At 36.9% G+C, this 25,200-nt stretch overlaps 1 protein-coding gene across 15 annotated transcripts in view; it reads right to left on the bottom strand.

Annotated features, from left to right (window-relative positions):
• Positions 1–1,098: 1,098 nt before the first annotated feature.
• LOC110821025 (S-adenosyl-L-methionine-dependent methyltransferases superfamily protein) overlaps positions 1,099–25,200 on the bottom strand; it is a 45,724-nt gene continuing 21,622 nt past the window's right edge. For 7 of the 15 annotated variants that reach the window (XM_088220860.1, XM_088220858.1, XM_088220859.1 and 4 more), the window contains 3 exons: positions 18,315–18,513; positions 17,961–18,124; positions 1,099–2,722 (listed from right to left, as the gene is read on the bottom strand). In XM_088220860.1, the coding sequence (XP_088076986.1) occupies positions 2,522–2,722; positions 17,961–18,124; positions 18,315–18,513 (564 nt within the window). In that variant the 3' untranslated portion in view covers positions 1,099–2,521. Of the gene's footprint in view, positions 2,723–17,960; positions 18,125–18,314; positions 18,514–23,190; positions 23,247–25,200 lie in introns of those variants that run through there. The other 8 variants (XR_015819458.1, XR_015819457.1, XR_015819456.1 and 5 more) reach the window with 8 other exon arrangements.

The raw sequence follows: 25,200 nt of genomic DNA on the forward strand, positions 1-25,200 counted from the left end.
TGATATTTGAGGTGTAGTTTTAGGTTTCGTTCCTCTTTTATCTTCAACTGATTAAATTCCAAAACTAGTATTCTTCCATTTTTATATGCCTTCATCAATTATTAGCCACGTCATCAACTGGTGTCTGTATCAATATATCTATATATATACATAAACAAAATTAAATATTATTTATATCACCAGCTATAACCCAGAAATAAATGAGCATTCATTTGTCTATTTTCACATCTTCAAACTCATTCACAGTAGTAATTGATTCATCAAAATAATTGTGAATCAAATATAATAATTCGCTGATGAAAATATTCTTTAATAAAATTACGTATTAAATTTATAATTAAAGAAATTAATTAAATTTATTTTATTTTATTCGATTTGATTAAGAGATCTAATCGAATAAGACGACAATAAAATTTTTATTTCTCAACTTGAACTAAAGATCGAACACCAATGTATTTTGACTTTAGTATTATTAAATATTTATATTCAGTTCAATTTTTTTTTTAATTCAGATTAAATCAAAAACATTTGTAAAGGTCAAACTAACATCTAATGCTCATACAAAATATATTAATTGATATTATTTTGCTTGAAAATAAATCGGTAATGATCAAATTAAGAGTATTTTGACTAAAACTTGATCTCTTCGCCCTTCTTCGGACCTCCGCAACAAAGTTCGACTCCTCCCTGGCTCGCCCATCACCCTTGCCGATGGTGTGTTAACAAAAGTGATTCGAAATTCCTTCAAAATTTTTCTGGGAAAAGCAAGATTCTGGACCAATTCGGACAATTTGGTGAGTGCCAACACGGTGCCTGCATCCGCTAGACCTACTGATTTTTAGTTTGATGTATGTATTTTATTGCTAATCGAAGTATATCCCAGAGACCTGATTGAATGGTGTTGCTTCACTCTATAAATATGTACAAAAAAAATAAAAAATCACCAAAAAATTTCTAAACCATATCCCTTTTTCATATACCGTGCCGGGTAGGTATATTGACATGTAAAGGATATGCAGGTGGTGACAATTGAAAGTTTGGAAATGTAATAAACTAACTACTTCTGGGAAATTAAGCAGATAGTATACGCAAGCTCAGTCAACAGAAGAAATCAATAATGGTATTTAGAAAGGTTTAGATTCCTAGTGATCCATGAAAGGAATTAGAAGGGAACCTTATCTGCAAACTCAGTCAAAATTCAAGTCACTGGTTGCAGTCTATGTTCCCCAATAATTTCAAAAACGATAAGCACATCACTCTATATGAAAACGAAACTAAGCTCTAAGTAGAGTCTTGTGGTGTAAACATGGATGAGTTAATCTTAAACAAAAAATGGTGTAAACATGAACAATCATGAGTCACTTTAGAGGAGAAAGCAAAGTGGATTGAGAGCGAAAGAGTACATATTTGAAACCATACAAAGTAGAGTCTTCTGTTGAACTGTACTTTGTCTGTACTGGGACAAGGTTTAATGGGACTCTTTTCACTGACAGCAAAGGTTTTTCATGCCATTATGCATATAAAGCCACATCCCTATCACCATCGTGGAAGAATCAAGAACCCAGAAAGGGAAAAATCAACTTTGTAATTCATTCCAGCAGCCATACCAGAAATGACAAGTAGCTCCTCCAGCTTTCTTTATCACAGTTCCCGTCTACATGCTGCGCATGTAAAAGCAAAATTCAATCACAAAAATTCATATTGAAAAAAACATGTTAATCAATAAGTAAAAGATTTCAGATGGAGTGAAATGAAAATCAAATCAAACACATCCTTAGATGTAAGCAGATCCACCTGTCTACCGCAAACTTCACCTAAAATGAATTAATCTTATTGGACCTTTGCCTGTAAAAATTACTTACTATTCTTAGCTGATCTATAAATGATATACTACTCTATGTCTACAGCTCTTTCCTATGGAGATAGAGCTTTATTCAATCTCGGATTTTCTTAATTCCTTCCTTCAAAAGAAAAGGATACTTTTATGAGAAACAAAAAACTTCGAAGGAGTCGTAACACAATGATACTTTTGTGATATTTGAAATGCATTATTTCAGATTTTGCTACTCAACGTTTATTATTTTGAACAAGATTTCACTATGTTCTAGTTGAATTAAATGTGAATTTTCAAATGAATTCACAAAATTCTTAATTTATTCCAAATAATCATGAAACAAACTTTTATCTGTAACATCCTATCAGAAATCCAGTTATCCATACTTGTAGTATGATAATCACTCCATTATTAAAAAATGTTATTACACTATCATGAATTATTATGCATTTATCACCAAAATTTATAGAGGTTACGGCATGATAAGATATCACAATAGGAGTAAACTTCACAAATTATGGTATACACTGAAAAGCTAATATTAATAATCCAAGTTACTGTATGCTTGTAGATATCCACATGAGAGCCAGGAGGAATAGAATGACCACATCGATGGAGAGGTTCAATGCTTTCATAAAAGACTGTAAATTGAAAGACTTTTCTTTAGCAAAAAGCCACTATACTTGGTCAGTTGATCATTTCTGTATTAACTTTTGTAGCAATTATTGCAACATTTCTTGGTGATAATGCAGGATCAAAAATCGGTAACATGAATGCTTCAACTAAACTTTCTTGTTCCTGGAAGAATAACAATCTATCAAGCAAGATTAATGTTTCCAAAATTGGGCCCATGGCAGCTCGAAGAGACCAATAAGGTCCTATAAACGCCTGCAAGAAAATGGTATCGTCAGAAATCTGGTACGAAACTATATATTGTATAAAAAAATACTTTCCATCCATTATGAGTGCAAAATAGAGAATTTCTATATACAGTATCAAGCATGCCCCTATCAGAACAAAGGAATCCAGATAATTATAGTCTTGTTTAAACACTGGTGATAGAATATCAGAAGATTAAATTCTTTGAAGTCTTAAATATGTCCTCAAATCTGTTATTTTTTTATGATTGTCAATAATTTCAGGCACACAGGTAGATCAAGAAACAGTTAAGTATTTCTGCATTGATGGGGTTTACAAGTTAGATCAAAAGAATACAAGTCTACAGATCAAGAATAAAATGTAACATTTTGACATACATGAAAAACTACTGCACATCTTCCACTTCTTTTTTTTCCCCATTTCTTTGAATGTTTGAACATAGATGATAATTTAATTGGCTGCAAAGTATTTTCTTTTATGTAATTTATGCATGCTTACAGTTTCTCCTGATCCTTTATCTCCGATACTTGTGGAGAAATTTGTATTTCTTGAATATTACAAGTGATTACGCACTTATTTATAGTATCGTAATAGTTACACAAAAGGAAATCTAATTATTTGGAATCTCATGATTTATGGGATATTCTATCTTAATAAGGTTATATTTAAATAAGTCTAATTCTCTGTATTACAAATAGGAACAAATATATAGATTTCACTTTTTCAATATTCCTCCTCAAGCTGGTGAATAGTTGTTCTTCATTTTCAGCATGGTACAATATTCTGAAACACTAGGCTACTCATCCTTTTATTAACCACATAAGCCAACTGACCATGCGAAGACACAAATGGTGTACAAATTAGTCCATTCTCTAATTTTTCTTTGACGAAGTATTTGTTGACTGAATATGTTTCGTTCAATCATGTTGCTGATAGGAGACTTATTAGTACAATAGAGTCTCATTGGTCTATTTCATCTAATCCTCAGATCTTCTATGATGATCTTTATCCATAATAGTTCATACACACAATTCAGTTTATGTGCTGGAATTTTGCTTTTTAGTTCTCCAAGTTACCAGATTACCACCAAAAGGTACAATACCCGGAGCTTGATCTCTTCAAAAGAAATATTTCAACCTTCTAAGTATTTTGATCTCGAACTCTTTAGCTAGGCATTGATTTTAGTCATTGGCTCTCCGCATCATCATCTTTTGTCACTGTTATGCTATCCACATAGACTAGAAAGACTGACTTTTCCTGAAGATGAGTGTCTTATGAATAATGTGTGATCTCCTTGCCTCTACTTATATCCCATGACCATTATACCTCTTACAAATTTTTTGGACAATGCTCATAGTAATTGCTTGAGTCCATACAAGACTTTCTTAAGTTGACATACAGTATAACTAGCCAGGTCTTCTTCGTAATCCAGTGGAATATCTTGTCAGAAGCCTATAACATGGCTATCTGATCTGAGAAAGAAATGAGAGAAGAGAGACAGAAAAGAGAAACCGAGAGAGAAATCTGCAAAATTATTCTTATTCTTTCCTAACCCTAACAAAAATATTAACCCTAGTTGACACATATAATAGACTAATTTACTCCTTTTATTATTATTTTTTTTTTTATCCTTAATGTCCTAACAATACCCTCCCCTTCATCTTTCCTTGATTATTACAAGTATAGAAATATAGCCTTTTATAGGCTATGAAGCAATAAATTCACTCCAATCAACGGTCGGAATCAACTTCCGTTCATGACGCAGCGGCTGGTGTGATGAAGATGTCTACAAAAATATTAACCCTAATCTTAACACTAATTGATACATGTAAAAAACTAATTTATTCATTTTATTTTCTCACTTTTTACTCTTAATATCCTGACATATCCGTGTATACTTCCTCTAAATTTCTATGTAAAAATGTATTTTTGGCATCAAATTGCTGCAATTTCTAACCAAAGTTAGCAGCTAATAAGATGAATCATTTTCTGATAGGGATTTTCTGTTTTCGTGGCCTAGTAGACCCAAAAAAAAAAAGATTTCCTCAAACTCGGACAATATAAAGAATGCAGCTTATGCTCTTTAAGTGCATAATTTAACTACAGATTTTTAGCATGGTATTGTCTTGTCTAATCACATAGGGTTGAGGGCTACTGAGGGTTGAGGTCCACTGTTAGTCTGGCCGACCTGAGCCCTATTTTACCAATATGAGGCCGGAAAGTAGAAAGTTTGTCATGATCGAGAGCAAATCGTTTGATTTCGTGTGTGAAGGTAAGGACTTAAAGGGTCTAAGGGTCAGTGAGAATGGTAGGGGTTTCGGGTTTCCATTTTTCTGGAAGAGAATGAGATAGAGTGGTTACTGGAAGCGTTGGAAGACTTCTATTGGAGAAAATGGGAGTTTTATGCAGCAAGACGAAGGTAGGGAAGATGCAAGATCTATGCATTGCTCTAGGGTCGAACAGAAGAGGTCTCGGAACTGAATGGGAAGAAGGCTAAACGAATATTCATCCCAAACGGGCCTGAAACAGGTGGCTAGTGGAAAGTTATGCAATCTGTGTTCAGATTGGCTGAAAGGAAGATTGTGAATCCTGATAAGCTGTCAAAAGGGGATGATCAGTCAACAAGATGTGCGGAAAACAAAGAGAAAATACCCTGTGGGGAGATTGACACAGTTAAATGCCCTCACTATAAGACGAAGATCACTATCTCTCTTGGCACCCAAAAATCATACGCGGCGGCAGTCCAGGCGAAGACAGTAGCATGGAATCGAATAGGGCAGACGAAACCCGAAGGTGAAGCGGGTGAATAGTGAAATTCAAAAAAATTCAAATGACCGCCAACAGAAGGGACATCAAAATGCAGTAAAGAATGGTCGTTTAGGGAGTGACTTGACCCAAAAGGCATATCGAGCCAGCAAACTGGATGGGCCTTAAAAATTGTTTTGGGTGGAGAGGTAAATGGGTTGATTAAGCAGGCCACAGTGAATCCAAGAGAGGGAGTTGGGGCTTTAAGTTGAAGAAGTTTTGGAGGAAAATTTTTTTTATCCTAATTGGCTCACTCGACACAGAGAGAGAAAGCAGAGAGGAAGGACTCAGATAGAGAAGCAACGAGTCGTGGTCGAGAGATGAGTCTGAGAAGGGGGAAGCTGGCAATGACATCTTGACAAATGTTGATGACTGAAGCGACCCTTGCATCTTGAATCGCGAGTACGCCATCAACCCGGAGAATATGATTAACTGCGATCCTGAGGTGGCGAGGTCTTTCGAGAATGTTGTAACGGCCCCGGAAATTTAAAATGAAATATGTGTATTAAAAAGGTCAAATGCGGAAGCGTAATAAAAATTTTGATTAAACATCCCTTACACTAAAACCAAAAACGTGCTCAAAGTATAAAAGAACAAACTAACAAAAAGAGAAACTCGAAAATAAAAGCTATAAATATGACTACGGAGTCTTCAGGCGTCCCCTTCGCCGTCTTCCTGCGGAACGGGCTCGGGAACAATATCTTCCTGATCTGAAATGATTAAATAAGGAATGAGCTACACCAGCCCAGTAAAGACATCACACTATCTCACCGTCACGGAGGTAAAGGTGGGTAGAAAACACAAAAGGACCAATGGAGCATAGTTTACAACAAATTCTTTTATCAATAATAAAATCCTTTACTATCCACTTATCTCGGTGAAATTCATAAAAACAATATACGAAAGCAATAACATTATCATCATCATGAAATCATAGGAACTGTATAACATAATACTTATTACGCCTTTTGCATCTCAATCATTTCACAACATATTTTTCCTTATTTACCAGCCTACTAGTATCTATGGGGATCCATAGGGATCCCGCTACCCGTGAATCTTTAACACTTGTAATCAGATTCCAGGGCCGTCCCCATACCCCGTCCGGTATGGGCACCAAAACTATAAACTTTAATACCCCGTCCGGTATGAGGGTGAAACGGGCCGTCCCCATACCCCGTCCGGTATGGGCGCCAAAACACAAGGTTTCCATACCCCGTCCGGTATAAGAGACCACAATCCCGGTAGGGTTCCCTACGGACCCGGTCCGTCCACCATCTCTCAGGATATCTAGTCAGGCTGACCACATTATACAATTATCAATTTACATAACCTTTCATTCCCTTTTTCCTCAGTCAGCATCATCAAATCACACACAAACAAGCAACCAGTAATTCATGCCAAACAAGCCAAAATACAACATCGGCTTCTAAGTCATTCAACCCATAATCAATAAAACAGTGATATATGCACACGAAACTATGAAATGAAAACATAAGACCTCATACTGCATTTAAAACTGTAAAATAGGCCAAACAACAGCTAACCGACAAACACACCAGACTCGGGCTCCATTAGCGACCTTAAACAATTTCACACATCTATTGATTCATGAAATACCGTTTTATCATTTATTGAACTTTAATACCGTGATAGAAAATAGGGTGAGGGGTTCTTACTTGTTTCGGGGTCCGAACACGGCTCCACAGTGCGCCTACAGGCTGTCCCTAATTTTTCCTGAATTTTTTCCGGGGAATTTAAACGCACTAATAGTACCTACACGTGTCCCAAAAAATCCCAAATTAGACCCAGGGCCCCTTTCGACCAATATCGCAATTCCGGCACAGCGGCTCCGCCGTGCTCCGGCGACGGCGCCGCCGCTTGCGGCGGCGATTCGCCTCGGGTTAGTTATTTTCGGCTGTTTCCGGTCGAATTCGGCCACACTTGCATTGGTCTCTGCGATAAAACAACCCTAGGGTCCTCGGGGGGCCAAAAAATTACGAAAAACCGAAGCTTACCGGCGGCGAGTGCTCTCGGGTGCGGCGGCTCTCCAGCGAGGTTCATGTTTTGGTGATTCGGCTCTGATCAACCTGTAGAGAAAAAAATTGTGATCACGGTGATATAAAAATTGTATCAAACGGAGGCCGGGAAGGGCCTCATCGAAGGCAAAAACCGAGGACGGGCGCGGCGGCGCCGCTGGGTTTCGGTCGTGTTTTCCGCCCGTTTGGCCGGGATTTTGGCTCCGATTTGGCCACAGGGGAACTCAGCGTGGAAAAACGAGGCAGGGGTATGAAATTTACCTCGATCGACAGTTGGAAAACTCCCCGGTGCGGCGGCGGGTGGCGGCGGCCGGCTCCTCCGGCGTCTGGTTCGTCTTCTCCGGCGAGGGCAGGCGGCTAGAGTTTTTGTGGTCAGGTGTGGGGGTTCTATTTATACTCTTTTGCTTTTTGATCACAGCTGTCCGTTTCGATTAAATCTGAGTCGTCCGTGCGTGATTGAATCTGGACCGTCTGTGCGCGTGCATCTGGGCCGTCCGTGCGATTGCATCTGGGCCGTCCGTGCGCACGCTTGATCTGGGCCGTCCGTGCGCGCGGAGACGCATCTGGGCCGTCCGATCGCACGCACATGGATCGCCCACGTGGCACGTTCCCCGGTCGACGTGGTCTTGCCATGCGGCAGGTCCTGGTTGGCCAGGATTGCTGACTGGGCCGCTGACGTGGCTGCTGACAGGGCGCTGACGGGGCACAATTTTTCTAAATTGCGTTTTGACTCCCGGTTTCCGATTTTCTTTTCAAAAATACCCCCAGAATCCTAATTTTCACCCATTTTTCCCAAAATCAATTTCAATTAAATCCAAATAATATTTTTACCCAATTTTACAATTATTATTATTTTTATTATTATATTAAATTAAATTAAATTAAAATAAACAAAATAAAATAAAATAAATAAAAATAAAATTAATAATAATAATAAAAATAATTTAAAATTATTTGGGCGTTACAAATGTGAAGATAAACAATCCCACTGGTGATAATTTAGCTCTGATCATGGTTCACGAACCTGTGGTGCTAGAGGGATGTGCTATTGTTGGGAGGGAACAATTGTTTGAAGGTGTGGCTTTTCCTGAGTCGGACTGAGTTCAAGATATAGAAAGTGCCTCTAAATGAATCCCCCAAAACATTGGGAAGTTCTGTCAGTGGATTGGCTTAACAAATGTTAGTGCGGAGGAAATGCTGAGAGAAATCATAAAAAAGTGAATAGGAGAAGAAAAGTAAGAAAAACAGTTAATGGGTCAGTCGACAAGGAGGAGAAAAACTGAGGGGATGAGAGAATAGGGAACTCAAGAGATTACAATCATCTATTAATTACGACTGCATGAAGAGAGGCAAGGAGGGAGAAGGGAAGAATGAGCAGATTACTAAATGATAGGCAAACTTGTTTTCTTGGAACGTGAGAGGTTTAAACAAAGGAAAAAAGAGAGATGTGTTGAGAGGGTGTCTGGATAGATGGAAGCTGGAGGTAGTGTGCATCCAAGAAACTAAAATGGAGGTAATGGGGGAGGAGGAGGTGAGAAATTTATGGTGAACAAAAGACTTAGGATGGGCTGTCTACCTGGCTAAGGGATCAGCGGGTGGTATGGTTGTATTGTGGAGGGAGGATCCGATGAATTGTAACGAGGTGTAGGTGAGAGAGACTTCTACTTCTTGTGTTTTTGAAAATAGGAAGGGAGGGAGCTTTTGGGCTTTCATAGGTGTTTATTGCAGGAGGCTCTAGAAAGGAGAGAGCAATTTTGTGAGGTGAGTTAGAGAAATGTAAGGTGAGGGATTTAAACAATTGGGTTGCAGGTGGTGATTTTAATGTGGTGATGAAAAGCAGTGAAAGATCGGGTGAAACGTTTTCTTCTAGATGTGCTGATGAATTTAAGGATATTATGGAGAGGTTAGAGATGGTGGATCTACCGCTGACAGGTGGTAAATAGACCTGGATTAGGGGTGGAAACTCTTTCTCCTGTTCCAGGATAGATTGATTTTTTTGTGTTTGCAAGTTTATTGTGTCAGTCGCAAGGTCTTACCCAGAAATTGTTGCAAATGGCAATGTCGGATCATTTCTATATATGTATTGAGGCTGACGGCATAAAATGGGATCCCATTCCATTTAAAATTGACAATAAATGACTGTAAGTACTGAGTTTCAGGGAGCTGATTACAAAGATCTGGAATGAAACCAAAGTAGAGGGGTCTGCAAGTTACAGAGTGGCTTTTAAGTTGAAAAGCTTAAAGAGTGAAATCAAGTTGTGAACTAAGGCAGAAAGACTCAATGTGGAGGAAAGAACCGGTTTCTTATTATAAGAAATTGCTGAATTTGACAGGCAAGAAGGTGAAGGCAGGCTTGGGGAGGAGGCTAGGGCAAAGAGAGAGGATTTCAGAGTTGAGTTAGCCCAGAGGATGAAAATGGAAGAGTGTTCTTAGAGACAAAAAGTGACGGAAAAATGGATCAAGGAGGGGGATAGGAATACACGTTTTTTCCATTGTACGGTCAGTTACAATAGACATAAGAACTACATTGAGGAGCTGGAGGTTGATGAGAATTGCTTTAGTGGTAGTCCAGCTATGACGGAAGCTGCTAGGAGGTATTTTACTGAGCTGTACTGTGAGGAGTTTGAGGACAGACAGAGGCTGGATAATTTATTGTTTCCGATGTTGGATAATGCTGACCAAGAGCTACTGGAAAGGGAGTTCACTGTTGAGAAAATCAAGAATTGTTCATTTGAGTGCAATGGGGAAAAAGCTCCTGACCTTGATGGATTCAATATGAAATTCTTGCAGCAATTTTGGCCAGTATTTAAAGATGAGTTACTGGAATTAATCAAGGATTTCCACAGAACTGGTAAGTTCGTGAAATCTCTTAATACCACTTTTATAGTTCTTATTGCTAAAAAAGAAGGGGTTAAAAACATTAGGTACTTTAGACCTATTAGCTTGGTGGGATGTATTTACAAGCTACTCTCTAAGGTTTTGGCAAAAAGAATGGCCTCTGTCTTGGATTCGGTTATTGGGGGCAGCCAGCATGCGTTTGTTGAGGCTAAACAGATTCTTGATGCTATTTTGACACCTAATGAAGTTGTGGGTGATTTGGTGGGCAATAAGAAAGAAGGGATTATATGTTAACTGGATATGAAGAAAATTTATGACCATGTCAGTTAGGATTTTATGGATTACATGCTAGAAAGGCTCAGATTTGGCTTGAAATGGAGAGAATGTATCTGATCCTTTATCACACCCTCCTCTTTCACGGTTATTATTAATGGTGACGTGTCTTCTTTCTTTAAGGCATCTATAGGTTAGAGGCAGGGTGACCCCTTACCACCACTCTTATTTATTGTGGTCATGAAAGCTTTTAATAGAATGATTGAACATGCCAAAGAGAGGACCTATTTAAAGGGGTTATGGTGGGAATGAGTGATCAGAAGGTGGAGGTATCACACCTGTTTTTTGTTGATGATACATTGTTTTTCTGCAAACCGGATAAGAGGATGATCTTAAATTTGAGAGGTGTTCTGCTATATTTTCAGGCTGTATCGGGGCTGAATATTAATCTTAATAAATCTTAATTAGTGAATTTGGGTGGATGTAGTAATATTAACCTGCTGGCTACTTTGTTGGGGTGTAAGACAATATCCCTCTCTATTAAGCACCTTGGGGTATCACTTGGTTCTAAATTTAAAGACATTGTTTCTTGGAGACTGGTGGTCGAGTTGGTCGAAAGAAGACTCCCTAGTTGGAAGAGAAAGTGCCTTTCCAAAGAGGGTAGACTCACACTCATAAAGAGTACTCTTTTCAACATTGCGATTTATTATCTTTCAGTACTCACTATTCCAGCAAAGGTTGCTGAAGAATTGGAAATGTTACAATGCAGATTTCTTCGGAGAGATGATGAGAATAGAAGGCGGTTTCATTTGGTCAATTAGAAAGAAGTTAAACGGCCTCAGTTCGGTGGGGGGGTGTGGGTGTGGTCACTAATTGAAATGAATAGAGCTCTTTTGGGCAAATAGATTTAGTGATTTTTGGCTGAGGCGAAGAGGCCTTAGAAGAAAGTTATTGAAACTCGGTGGGGCAAGTGGGATGGTAGAAGCGACTGGGTACACAGTGGTCAGACCCAGAATCATGGTTTATGGAAAGGAATTTGCACGGAGAGCCGGTCTGTTCTAGAAGAACTGAAATGGAGTATTTGTGAGAGAGAATCGTGTCCGGTTGTGGCATAATGATTGGACTGAGGGTGATTGAAGGAGGGCTTTCCACAGATTTATTCTATTGCTGTGATGAGAGAATTCACTGTTGAAATCACCCATGACATAGCAGATGGAGGTTCGAGATGGACTACTGAGCTGAAAGGAAACCTGAATGACTGGAAAAATTCTGAATTTGTGGATCTCCTGCATGTTATCCGGTATGCATCTAAGTGGTGAGAGGGATCAGCTGGTGTGGAAATTCAGCAAGAATGAGATATTTTCTGTTAAAAATCTGTATGAGAGGCTGATGGGTGATTCAGAGAGCACTGGAATTTATGTCCCTGTTCAACAAATATGGAAGAATTCTGCTCCCTCAAAAATTGCATTTTTTGCCTGGGAAGCTTACAGAGGGAGAATCCTAACAATTGATAAGCTCATGAGGAGAGGGAAGATTATGGTGAATGGCTGTTACATGTGCTGGAGGGAAGCAGAGACTTGCAATCATTTGTTACTTTGGTGTCCTGTTGCTTATGATTTATAGTCTACGGTGTATAAATTATTAGGGTTAGTTGGGTGATTTCGGGGACGGTGAGGGATGAGATATGGGCTTGGAGTGGCCATTGTAAAAAGGACAAATTAACCATTTTTTGAATTATTTGGAAGGAAAAAAATAATAGGGTGTTTAATGAGGGTGGTGTGTGATTGGGTTAAGACTCGCGATAGATGGTTTCACCTTCTTGGATCTATCTTAGGTACGATATGTATAGTGAGGAGGATTTTAGGTTTATTATTAACTGCCTAACTGACATGTAAATAATTTTGTATATGGGTTGCACCTCTTTTTTTGTAATCTTTGTTATTTCATAAAAAAAAGAGTTAGCAGCTAATAATAATAGGATTCTTACAATGTAAAAATGTATTTTTGAGTATACACTTTTGTTACCAGTCTTGTATTGTATCTTTATATTGATCCATCTGCTAGGTACTTTACTATATATATATATATATATATATATCCATATGTTATGTCTTATGGTAGTAAATTCACTAACTCTCCAGTCTTGTTCTTCTCTGACGCTTCCATTTTCACATTCGTAGCTGCTGTGATTTCTCATCCGATAATCCTCAGACCGGGCAGTGGGAATGATGATGTGCTTAGACTAATAAGGAAGGCCTTATGGGAAAGTGAAAACTTCTCAAAGGACAAAATTTAAGAGCGGATATAAGGGTCTTTTTGTGCATTATTTGGTTCCTTTGCTAATAGCTATAGGTAGATATTGTTGAAGGTTAATCACATGGAATTCACAGTTATATTGCAATGAATGATCAGAATTTGTTATCCCATCCTCAGGATTCGAGTTTGATTTATGGACTTGTATAGATTTTGGAATAGTTACGTTCTTTCTTGAAATCACTTTACTTTTGCCAAATCTTACATTTTTGCAGGAAAAATCGGGTACTGGTTTACGAGGATATTAATACATTGAGTTAAGGAGGACAAGGTCAAGACTCTTGATTAGACACAGACAATGCTAACAATTCAAAGACAATACTCTCATCTTCCTCTATTGATCTCACTCCTTGAAGATAAGGCTAATGAAAGTAGAAGTCACTCTCATGGAATGTGAAAGTCATCGTAACATAGGATCTTTTTTTGAGGGAGAATGATAACATTTATATCCTTTCTGAATTGAGGAATATCTGACAAAAACACACATTAAAGCCCTTGGAACTAATTTTCTCCATGTAGGACTTTGAACATAACAAAAGCAACATACTTAAATATCCTAGGAATAAAATAGTTTGTTGTGTGTATATTATGGTAGCATGTGGAGAGAAGGTCCATGGGATTCTTAAATCCCAAAACTCTGTAAGGTAATTAGTTTATAAGATATGTAACTACAAATACAGCTTCCCCCTTCCAAAAGAATTGAGCTACAATTGTCTGAAATAGAAAAAGCTCGAGTGGCTTCAAGAAGATGACATTTTTCTTTTATGTAACCTCATTTTGTTGCAGGGTGCAGCCATACGAGAACTCATGAATAATATTTTCTTTCTTAAAAAATGGGATTAAAGTTTAATTGAAATAGCATAAAGCATTGCCCATCTTAAATCTTTTTATAGTTATACTTGTTGATTTTAGAGAAAAAAAGTAAATTTTATTTCACCATTTATGTTGTTACACTTAGGGTATTTATATGATTCCTAACCTACAGGTAAGAAAATTTTTATTCTACTAAAATTCTAATTATATGAAATTATTATTTTTATTGATTTCTAATTACATAATATTAAATAATAAATTAAAATAATTAAATAATAAAATATGGTAGTCAACATCCCCATCAAGTTAATGCAGGTATCACACATACCTAATTTGCAAACCAAGTTCTAAAGAGTCATCTTGTAATTTACTAATGTCAAAGGATGCTAAAAAAGTGCAACAAACTGAAATCGGTTCTATCAGGCAATAGTTTGACTTGGCTTGGCTCAAAACAGTTTGGCTTGGCTCACTCAATTCACTCGGCTCCAGATAGATCTAGTTATTTTCTGTTGCACACAAAGCCAAAAAACGGTTCTTCTCTCCCGCAGCGGCTTGCTTTCCATCGCGCACGGATCTAAGTAGATCCGCCCTTGCACAACTTCCTCCACCGCAAGCTACTCCACTTTACGGGGACATGCACATACTGTTCTGTCCAAATCGAGGCCGCCTCACTGATCGCTTCACCGGCAACGCACCTTCTTCTGGTGTCGTGCCGGATCTAGGCCGGATAAGCAGCCGCACACTCTTCTGCCAACCGTCACTCACTGCTGCGATTTGAGCTGGTTCTTACTCTCTCTCTCTCATATCTGACTTTTTAAGATGGTGATGAGAGTATATCTGGATAAGTGGGTACCAACCTTGCCTATTATGCTACTTCAAGATTTTGGAAATGTCCTGAAATTAAAATCTTAAGATAGTTTTATTTTGACTTTGATACTATGTTCATTTTAAAAATATATATATAAATTTTATTTTTCACCTTTTATGTTGTCACAGTTATAGTATTTATAAAATTTCTAATTTACAGATAGTGAAATTTTTATTATACTATAATTTTAATTATACGATATTATTATTGTCATAAAATTCTAATTACATAATACCAAATAAAAAATTAAAATAATTAAATAATAAAACATGGTAGTCAACAATACTAAATTGATTTTTGATTATAGAATAAAATTTTGTGAGGATAATGTCAATTTTAGACTTATGTTTGAGCAAAAATAGCTAAGTAACACAATCATCAACAAAAGACATCAAACAATCTTGCCCCAGATACCTTAGGAGTAAACAAGGGTCTCGAAATATCACTATTAAATTAATGAAAAAAATACAACTTCTTTCATTATTAACTAGAAAGGGTATAAATTTATATTAAGATGGTTCGCACACTTCACAACTGAATTATTTGACATCGAAACTTTTAAATAAAGATGGAAAAAAAAATTTAAGAATTCTGAATAATAGATGTCCTAGGCGATAATAGAGCCTAAACTTTCTTGTTATTGGATGAAAAAAAGTCAGACATAAAAAACTAAGGAAACTTGCCCTTGAGAATGCTTAATTGATTTCGTGTGTCAAGGTAGCAAAGTTCATTTCATTCTCTAGCAAGTCAAATCATCTTCCCTGAATCCTTATCTTAAAATACACAATTATCATGGTGAGAAATAACATTACAATACAATTCTTGAGTGAGTTTTTTAATGGAGATAAGATTTATGAACAACTTACGAACATAAAGAACATTTTTTAGTGTAAGAGATGAAAGAAGCTGGACATGTCCTTTTCCAGCTACAGTGTTAAAGAGCCATCGATCATGCAATTTTCTTGTTGCTTGGGCATGGGGAATAGATGAAGAAGTTATTAGAGGAATAGCTCATGAGATCATTGACTCCTAAGTCCATGACCCAGGAGTTGGCAAAGGTCGTACTCGAGCCATTTAAGTCAATAGGAAATAGAAACTTACTTGAATACACCAATGAACAAGTACCTCAAGGCTTGTTTAGGCTACTGATAAGGGGATCTCCACCTTCTCAATTTCTTCATTGTCCAAATCCTTCTGTTACTTGTGGTTTGTGTCATCTGGTTGTGTCATGGTACCATGGGCCTGCCTATTGTTTCTTTGTTGTTCTCTCTTCTGTCCCCACTTCTGACATAGAGGTTCCCTGTAACTTCCAGCAATGATCCTGAGTGCACATGCTTTCATGTACACTACTAACTATCACGATTATGAGTTTTTGCTTGAATAGATTTCTCATGGTTTAAGGCTGGTGTTTTGTCAATGACATTCTTCTTGTTGATAACTACCATAACAGATTTACCACTGTCACGAGACTCAAGCATCAGGCCTCTTCTACTTTCTTCACTGCAAATTAAAGCTATCACCTCGTTAAAACATAGAACCTCAGGTTTACCAAGTATTTGGATCCTTACCTAATCAAATTGAGGATTGAGTCAACAAGAAAAATCAAAACTCTATCTTGTTCAATGAGTTCCTTGACGAAAGCAGCATCTTCAGGATATTTGGGTTTTAACATCCTGTGCTCAAGTTCTTGCTATAGGGCTTTCAGCTGATTGGCATCTTCTGTAACTGTTCGATTATCTTGTTTTGTAGCTATTGTCTTTATTAAACTTATAGACTTGGATGAGTCTCTAACCTTTGAAAATGTTTGATGAAGTGAGTTCCAAATGTTCTTTGCAGTAGTCAAGAACATGCACATGTCACAAATCTCAGGTATCAGGGAGCTCCATAACCTGGCTATAATCATAGAGTATTCTTCTTCTCATGCTTCAAACCGAGGATTTTTTGGTATTGGTTATGTGTTTGTGATGTGATTGATTTTTCTTTTTTCTCTCAGTATAGTTCGAACAAGATGGGACCATTTCAAATGGTTCTTTTCATCCAGTCTATATGCTGTCTGAATGGCTTGCAATTATCGAATTGTTGGGATCTAACAGTTTCATCTGCTTGAATAGGGTAGTTTGTTTCTGTAATCCTGACATCTTCTAGGTAATTTTGTATAGAAAAAGAAATTCAAACAACAAAGGCTGATCCAAAGAAAGGGATTGCACAGCTTCATAGCATCAACAATTAAGGCTAGTCCCGAGCAAGCAGGTGGAGGCCCAGCTGGAAGGAGTTGGTCACACAGCTACTTTAGGTGGATGTAGGGGGCTGTCTTGGATGGAAGACATTGGACACACGCTGCTGCAGATAAAGGTGCCCGATTGGATGCAGCTAGCATCTGACTGGGTGCAGCCGTTGTTCTGGCTGGGCGCAGCTACTGGCGCGCATCAATGAAGGCTGGGGCTTGGGAGGATGCCAGCTATGAAGGCCAGTTCTTTGAGTTTTAGGGTTTTGTTCTAATTTTGAAAATAAAGCGCGGTTTAGGTTTAGTATAGAGAAGTTAGGATTTTTGCTAAAACTCTTATACCAAGTGAAGAAATTTGTATTTCTTATTGAATATTATAACACCTATTTACAGTATTGTTACAGCTGCATAAAAGAGAACTTAATTATTTTGGAATCCTATGTATGGGATATTCCACCATAATAGAGCCCTACTTAAATAAACCTGATTCTATATATTGCAAAAATGTATATATACACACTTTCCTTTTCCAAGAATATTTATGCCTTTGTTGTTCCCTACTAACTATTAGCAGATCCATATAATAGATGACAAGATTCAGTAGGCTGCAACGAACAAGCCGAATTAATGCAAAAAAATCTATTGCTATTGAAAACTTAAAAAAGATAGAAAAAAAAGGATCCTCTCGTTTTACTTTCCTACAGACAAGGAAATATTATAGTTTATAATATCAATATAGTAATTTCTTAATTCTGTTCTTTAAAATTATTTTAATTTCATTGTCATAGGAAATTACTAGCAGTTTCACAACAAAGAACCATATAGTTCAAACATTCTCCAATTTCTCTTGTAATAAGAAAATTGAAGCGCATAAAAACATGTATAGATTACAAAAAGAATAGGAAGCCGCAAAATTTCATGCTTCATTATTTTGATCAGATAGGAAGTCCCAGACAAAATGACTCATTTATCTGATTGCCACAGGTAATCTGAGCATTTTTGCAACTAAAAGATTGAAAGATAAATAGCATATTCTATATGCAAAAATAAGTAAGTGATACAGGAGATGCATACATTGAATGGTTCAACTTCACTCCAAACTTTCAGAAAAGATATATCCTGAGCAGGTTCTATTCCAAGGCGACGTATTGCTGACTGGCTGAATTCTTCAAAAAGCGAATATTTGTCTGCAGAAACACCCCCTTCACATGCAGTGCATCTCCTTGAAGGCATTTCACCTGATAAGTCATCCATGTTCAATACTAAGCCTGAACTGTCATCTGGATTACTTACTTCGAATTAAACTTACTAGTATATAAAAGGGATAAATTGACTTCAGTCTAACATGACTGCTTCTCTAATAGGTTAGGTGTGACCATTAGGATTTCAGCAGGTAAACTTCTAGAGCTCAATTAGTTCATGATTTACCTTTTCCAGCTCCAGCAGGCTCTATGGTTGGATGACCTTGTGTATTAGAGTGCTTTTCAGCTAATAAGAAATTTTTGTTTTCCACCTGGCATGTTTTGGATTCCAAGATCCTTCTTTGCTGTTGTCGACGCAATGCCTTCCCTTGACGTCCAATCGAAGGGCTTGTTACCATGACTTGAGGATAATATTTGGTTAGGACCTTCAGAAGAAGTTTGCTATTCATAATATGTGCAATATTTGGCTGTAATTCATAATAGTGCAATACTTGCATAAAATGCAGAAGCCCATTATTCATGCATGAAAGAGAAACTATGGTAGGAGAGAAAATCACCTTAATGTTGCAAGAAATATTTCATCCATTCTCAACCCCTTAATAACTTAATTACAAAATAGAAATAAGAGACACAGTTACTTTTGCAGAAATTTCAGTAGAAAGAGCGTACAGCTCTGTCCCAATATAGGATGATTAAATTTAAGTAATGTAAAATAGAGAAATCTTATATTCATGCATGAAAGGAAAACTATTGTAAAAGAGGAGAACAAAAGTTAGTCATCGTAATGTTAGAAGAAGTATTTCTGCAGAAATATTAGGAGATAATCTAGAAGAAGAAATAGGAGAAGAACTAGGTTCTAGATTTGATACTAGAATCCTAAAAAAGAGAAAAGTTCCTAAATTCTTTGGAAGTATATTTTCATTTCACTTTTTGGGAGATATTGTTTTGGTATCTAACCTTATAAATAATGTAATATTGCAGAAGGAAAATATGAAATAAAAATTACAGCTTTATTCATGGTATCGTAGCATGGTTCTTTGATCTATCTAACCTAAAATACTGAGAATGTGGAAATATGGCATGACTGGCCACCTCCAAGCTCAAAGGCAGAAGCTGTGTATTCAACAGAAGCCGTTTCGACAGGGAACAGCGGGATTGACAGTCCAGTGGTATCCATCATGGGATGCAAGTCAAATGGCCAAAACTATCTAGCTTGGTTGCAATCTGTCATGTTGTCAGGGTATGAAAGAGGGAAAAAGACCACCTAACAGGAGCATTGGCAAATATCGATGAATATAACTTAATAGCTCTTCGATTTAACTTCCCATTATTTAGCTATGAACATGAATAAAAACGGTGCATCCAAAAACTTTTGGGATGAGGTTATTTGCTATGTTTAGATCAGGATAAAATTGAGAAGGTTTCTCCATTTATTTTTAAACCCCAGAAAATAGACATTGATTATTTAAGCTGCTGTATTCACAGGTTCCTCCCAACAGGTTTTAAGAACATTTTGGTGAGAAAGAAATGCTCGAGTCATATTTAACAAATTGTCATTTTTTCTCTCTCCTACTTCATTTTGTTGCAAAGTATGTGGACATGTGAATTCATGAATAATTCATTTTTTACAAAAAATGGAAACAGAGTTTGGTTTAAATAATCTCGTGTGCTATCACAGCAAAATCTTCTGATTCTAACACCAAATAAATCGTGAATCATAGCTTTGAAAGCACATAGCTCACATTTGATTTGGTTTAAGAAGGAATATCCAAACGACTCTAGTGCAATCATTAATAAAGGAAATAAACCATCATGACTAAGACATATATTGAACTGCAGTGGGTCTCCAAATATCAGTATGGATCAAGTCAAACGGGATTAAGCTTTTTCATTTACTGACTGAAAAAGGTACATGCTTGTGTTTTACAAATTCACACGCATCACAGTAAAAATGATCAATACTTATTAAACAAAGAAGGAAACATACTTTTTAAAATTCTGAAGAGATGGGTGTCGAAGTCTAAAATGATAAAGTCAAATAATACCTTTATTGCATGATGAGAAAAGCAACATAGATAATTTACCATTACCTAAATATGATTTTCCTGATTCTTCAAGATAGTAAAGTTCGTCCTATTTCCTAGCAAGTTGAATTCTCTTTCCCTAATCTTGGTCCTAAAATATTATGTAAAAAATTATATTATAATTCACATTACAATTCATATCATGAGTACCAGAAGTCCCCTTATTTTTCTCGATTTTCTCTTTATTGAACTTAGTCTAGCTTCTGGCTTCAGGTTTTTTTTATTTAACTGATATAGGGTGAATTTGAATTAGCCTTGGTTTCTTTGTTGTCCTCCTCGGTGGCCTCACTCTTTTACTTGGAGGCTTACCATTCAGTTTGTCCAGTATTTCTCTTTTCTAAACCTCAGTTTTTTGCAACGAGTACACTGTCAGAAGCTTTTGTCATGGTTGTCTAATCTAAAGTAAATGAAGAAGAAAAAGAGAAGAAGAAGAAGAAAAGATCGAAATCGAGAAGAGAAATAAATAGTTAATTTTATTACTTTTTCTGGTGATCCTTACAAGTAATAGAATAGAGCCTTTTATAGGCCTAAAAGCAATAAAGCAAACAATATTAGTGGTCCGAATCAAGTGGCCATTAGATGCGCAGCGGCGGCCACGGAATGGGATGTTGGCCACAAAAATAAAGAGACGATTAGAGTTTAATTAACCATAACCCTAAATGTTACGCAAAAAACCAATTTGCACTTCCTTTTTTTGCTATTTTCTTTTTTACCATTAATATCCTAACAATACCCTCTCATTGAACATCAACCTTATCCTCAAGGTTGATTTGGAAAAACTTTTTCTTCAAGAACCCCTTCAGTAACAATTTCCTCCATGGCCATTACAGTTTTATTTGCCAACGGTATCTTGTGAAGTATTGATCTCCACACTTGTAGCAAGCAGTCGTTGCTCTTTTAGGTTCCGTATCCCTTCGAAGTAGTTGATCATGATTTCTTCTATTAGATACTTCCGCGAATTCAACAATTTTATCAGTAGGATATGAACTTTATAATAGTTCTATAACATATTGTTCCTATAGTAAACGCTGTTTGAATGCTTGATTAAGCGTTTACGACTTGAATAGTCTTAGCATGGGCTGTAATTATGGCTTAAGGTTATTGATAAATGTGGATATGAATTTTTTTCTGAAAGTGTTGGGTTATCTGCATACATGAAAGAGCGCAAATGCTCAAAATGTTCTAAATAGTCGAGAACAGTACCTATCCAGGATAGTTTAGTGAATTTCTCTACGAAATCTTTTCGTGATGATCCCCCAGATCCACGATAGAGTTCTTCCATAAAATATTCTCAATCCATAATATCAATTTTGGTTTGCCTTCAATGGTACTATATGTTGGTCAACTCTCCCAGTTATAATGATGTAATCTCCACCTTATGTTTGTTAGGAGTATTGTAGATCATGAAATATTTTTCACATCTTTATACCTACCCGTGGGGTTTTATTCCTTCAAAAAGTGGAATTTCTATCTTAGGAAACGAAAAAGGATGGGCAAAGCCAGTACGATGCATAGGGTTCATTGGGCTGATTCGGTTTTGGGCTGGTTTGATTGGACAATTTTGGGTCAAACCAAACCGGTTCGGTTTGGACCAGTTCAAACCGAGCTAGTTCGGGTCAGCTTGGTCCATACCAATTTGGGTCGGACCTATTTGATCCAGCTCCTCTTCTGGTTTGTTTTGGTCTGGTGAACCGGACCTACATAAGGGTGAAAACCCTACATAGCGCGTGTCGGTCGATCGGGGAAGCAAACCCTCTTCCTCACTTGATCAGGTCGGTGGCTTCAGCTGTTCATCCACTGGGGTCCGGGATTTGGACCGTTCGCGCCACTCATAAAGGGAAGTAGATTTCCCATCCATCGACGACTTCGGTTGGCCTTCCAAAAAGCTGCCCATGTATTCAGACCATGATGGCATTCAACTGTTGGCTAAATTCCATCCTCATTTCATTTACCTCTTCCATAAATGAGGTAAGTTTCTGATCAACGTCCTTCACAGTGAGTTTGGGTGTTTCGAGATTCTCTGATTCAACTACCATCACGGCTTTTCCTTTCGATAAAGTGCGAGTTGTGACTCTGGCGAATGATTCGATCGGTTCCTACTCTAATACTTTGTTAGAAATCTTTATTATGCTATCTGATCTAAAGTAAATGAAGAAGAAAAGAGGAAGAAGAAAAGATCGAAGTTGAGAAGAGAAATAGATAATTAATTTTATTACTTTTATCGTGATCCTTATAAGCAATGGAAGAGAGCCTTTATAGGCTTAAAAGCAATAAAGCAAACAATATCAGCGGCCGGAATCACGTGGCCGTTAGGTGCTTAGCAGCAGCTGCGAGATGAGATCTTGGCTGCAAAAATGAAGAGATGATTAGGGTTTAGTTAACCCTAACCCTAAATGTTACGTAAAAAACTAATTTATTCTTTTTTTGTTATGTTCTTTTTTACCATTAATAGTCTGACATACACCAGAGAGAATCTCTTACCATCCCTTCCTAAGGATCTTGACAAAATGTCCTAACATTTTACTGTATTGGTAGTCTTCCTAATTTTGTTACCATTGTCAAATCTTCTACAACTTGGGATTCAAGCATAATCACCACACGAATTTCATCAGCTCGAATTAAAAGAAATAGTTTCACTACATATAGTAACTCTTCCATGTGAAGAACTTACACCCTAACAAATCAAATTCAATAGTGAAACCTTCAAAAAATATTATAAACTCAATATTTTTTCAATAAAATTCTTCAAACTTGCAGCATTTTTTATGTACTTAGTTTCAATGCATCGGTAATGGTCAAGTTCTTGCCACATGTGCTATAAGAGATCTAAATGCTTAGAAAAAATTTTATTTGCTTTCCCATTGAGCTGGTTTTGACTTTAATCTCGTTTACTTGTGCTACTTCATGAGCATCTAAATATATATGTTGAATAAACATCCCAAATGTCTTTAGTTATGAAACAAAAACGTAAGTTTCTATAACCATGACATAATTATTGAATTTGCTTTATCCCATCACCTCTTTGATCTCCTTCCTTCAATCTCTTCCCTAGGAGATGGTTGAGTTTCCTTTCTCTGTTCAAATAAGTCGAATAAATTAAAACTATTAGTAAAATTCTTCTCATTCAGTGAATATGATGTCTGAATATATTATAACTCTCTAACTGATTGATTAATGGGAACTTCCCCATCTAACCAGGGGTGTTAGAAAACAATGTTGTCTTTGCCATTTCTGACATCTTCTCTATAATAGTTCTGGTAGATTTTTTAAAAAATAATAATAATTTTATTTCTTCCCCTTTATATTGTTACACTTAAGTTATTTATAGAATTCTTAACTTACAAATAAGAAAATTCTTATTCTACTAAAATTCTAATTATATAAGATTATTAATATCATAAAGTTCTAATTACATAATACCAAATAATAAACTAAATAATTAAATAATAAAATATAGTAGTCGAAACCTCCCTTCAAGTTGATAAAGGGATATCACACAAGCCCAACTTGCAGATCAAATTCTAAATAGTCATCCTGCAGTTTACTAGTACCAAAGAATGCCAAAAAAGTACTGCAAACTGAAAGCAAATCTGTCAGGCAGCAGCTCGACTTGACTCGGCTCAAAACGGCTCAGTTCGGCTCAAAACTGCTCGATCCAGCTCAAAACAGCTCGGTCCGACTTAAACGGCTCGGTCCTACTCAAAATGCCTCGACCCGTTTCAAAACGACTTGGCCTTACTCATAACGGCTTACTCCGGCTCAAAACGGCTGAGGCTCAGCTATAAAACGACTCGAACTTGGCTCTAAATCGACTCGGGCTCCACCGAAGTATCACATGAGCTCTCATGTGCTGCCACGCGCTGCCATGAACTCACTGGAGAACCACAGAAACTCACAACTCGTCAGATCCCGCATAGATCTGGTGAAAACATGCCAAAAAATCGCTCGGATTCTGCATTTCGCACGATTCAGCTGCCACGGTCTTCTTCTTCTCCGATGAGCTCGGCCTCGTGTTCTCTCTCCGATTTTTTGGTTTCGAGCGCTGTTGGTCACGTCGCACAGATCTGCTAGCTACGACTCACCTCCGGCCTTCTACATCACACAGATCCGCATCGCACAGATCTGCATCTCTCGTGCTCTAGCCTTCTGATTTCCTTGATTGTTGCTTCCTCTCTTCCTTTAATTTGGCTCTCTTCTTACTCAACCTATTTTTATTATTTTAGGGTTTGGAAAAAATTCTAAAATTAGAATCCTAAAACAGTTTTATCTAACCTTGATACCATGTTGATTTTTGGAGGAAAATAATAATTTTATCTATCCCTCTTTTGTTATTATATTTAAAATATTTATAAAATTTCAAAGCTACAGATATGAAAATTCTTATTTTACTAGAAGTCTAATTATATAAAATTATTATTCTCAGAAAGTTCTAATTATATAATACTAATAATAAAATAAAAGAATTAAATAATAAAATATGGTAGTCAAGAGTGTTTTTACTCTCCTCTTGTAAGGATCCAAGAATAGAGATGTTTGGCAAGAGATCCTGGCAATTAAGGCTGCAAAAAGAAAACTCAAGTCCTGTGAGGGAGCTATAAGTAAAGGTCAGTGTCAGCTACGCGACGATGAAAGTCATGAAGAAAAAAATGATGAAAGCAAAGGAGGTAATATGCTGGGACCAGCTTTGGTCTAGACATTTACATGGAAAGAGAAAAAACGTGCGTTATGACGGACATGTGCTGGAGCGCCTTCAGGGAAATGAGATTGCAAATTCTATTGGCTCTTTTTTCTTAATAGAAAAACAACATGAACAACTATGATGGCCGAGAGAAACCTACAAAAGAGCTTAGAACTCTGAGATACCATGTAGAAATTAGAGAAGAATTGAATTTCTTGTATATTGAGGAGCACAATGTACCGTAAATATAACTTTTATAAAGAGAAATAGAAAAGTAAGTGCAGCAAATTAAATCAAATAAAATATCCATATCAATGAGATTCTCAAACCAGTATCCTACAAATTTGGAA

Source organism: Carica papaya, chromosome 5 (genome assembly GCF_054855325.1).
Source record: "Carica papaya isolate Zhongbai chromosome 5, ASM5485532v1, whole genome shotgun sequence".
NCBI lineage: Eukaryota > Viridiplantae > Streptophyta > Magnoliopsida > Brassicales > Caricaceae > Carica > Carica papaya.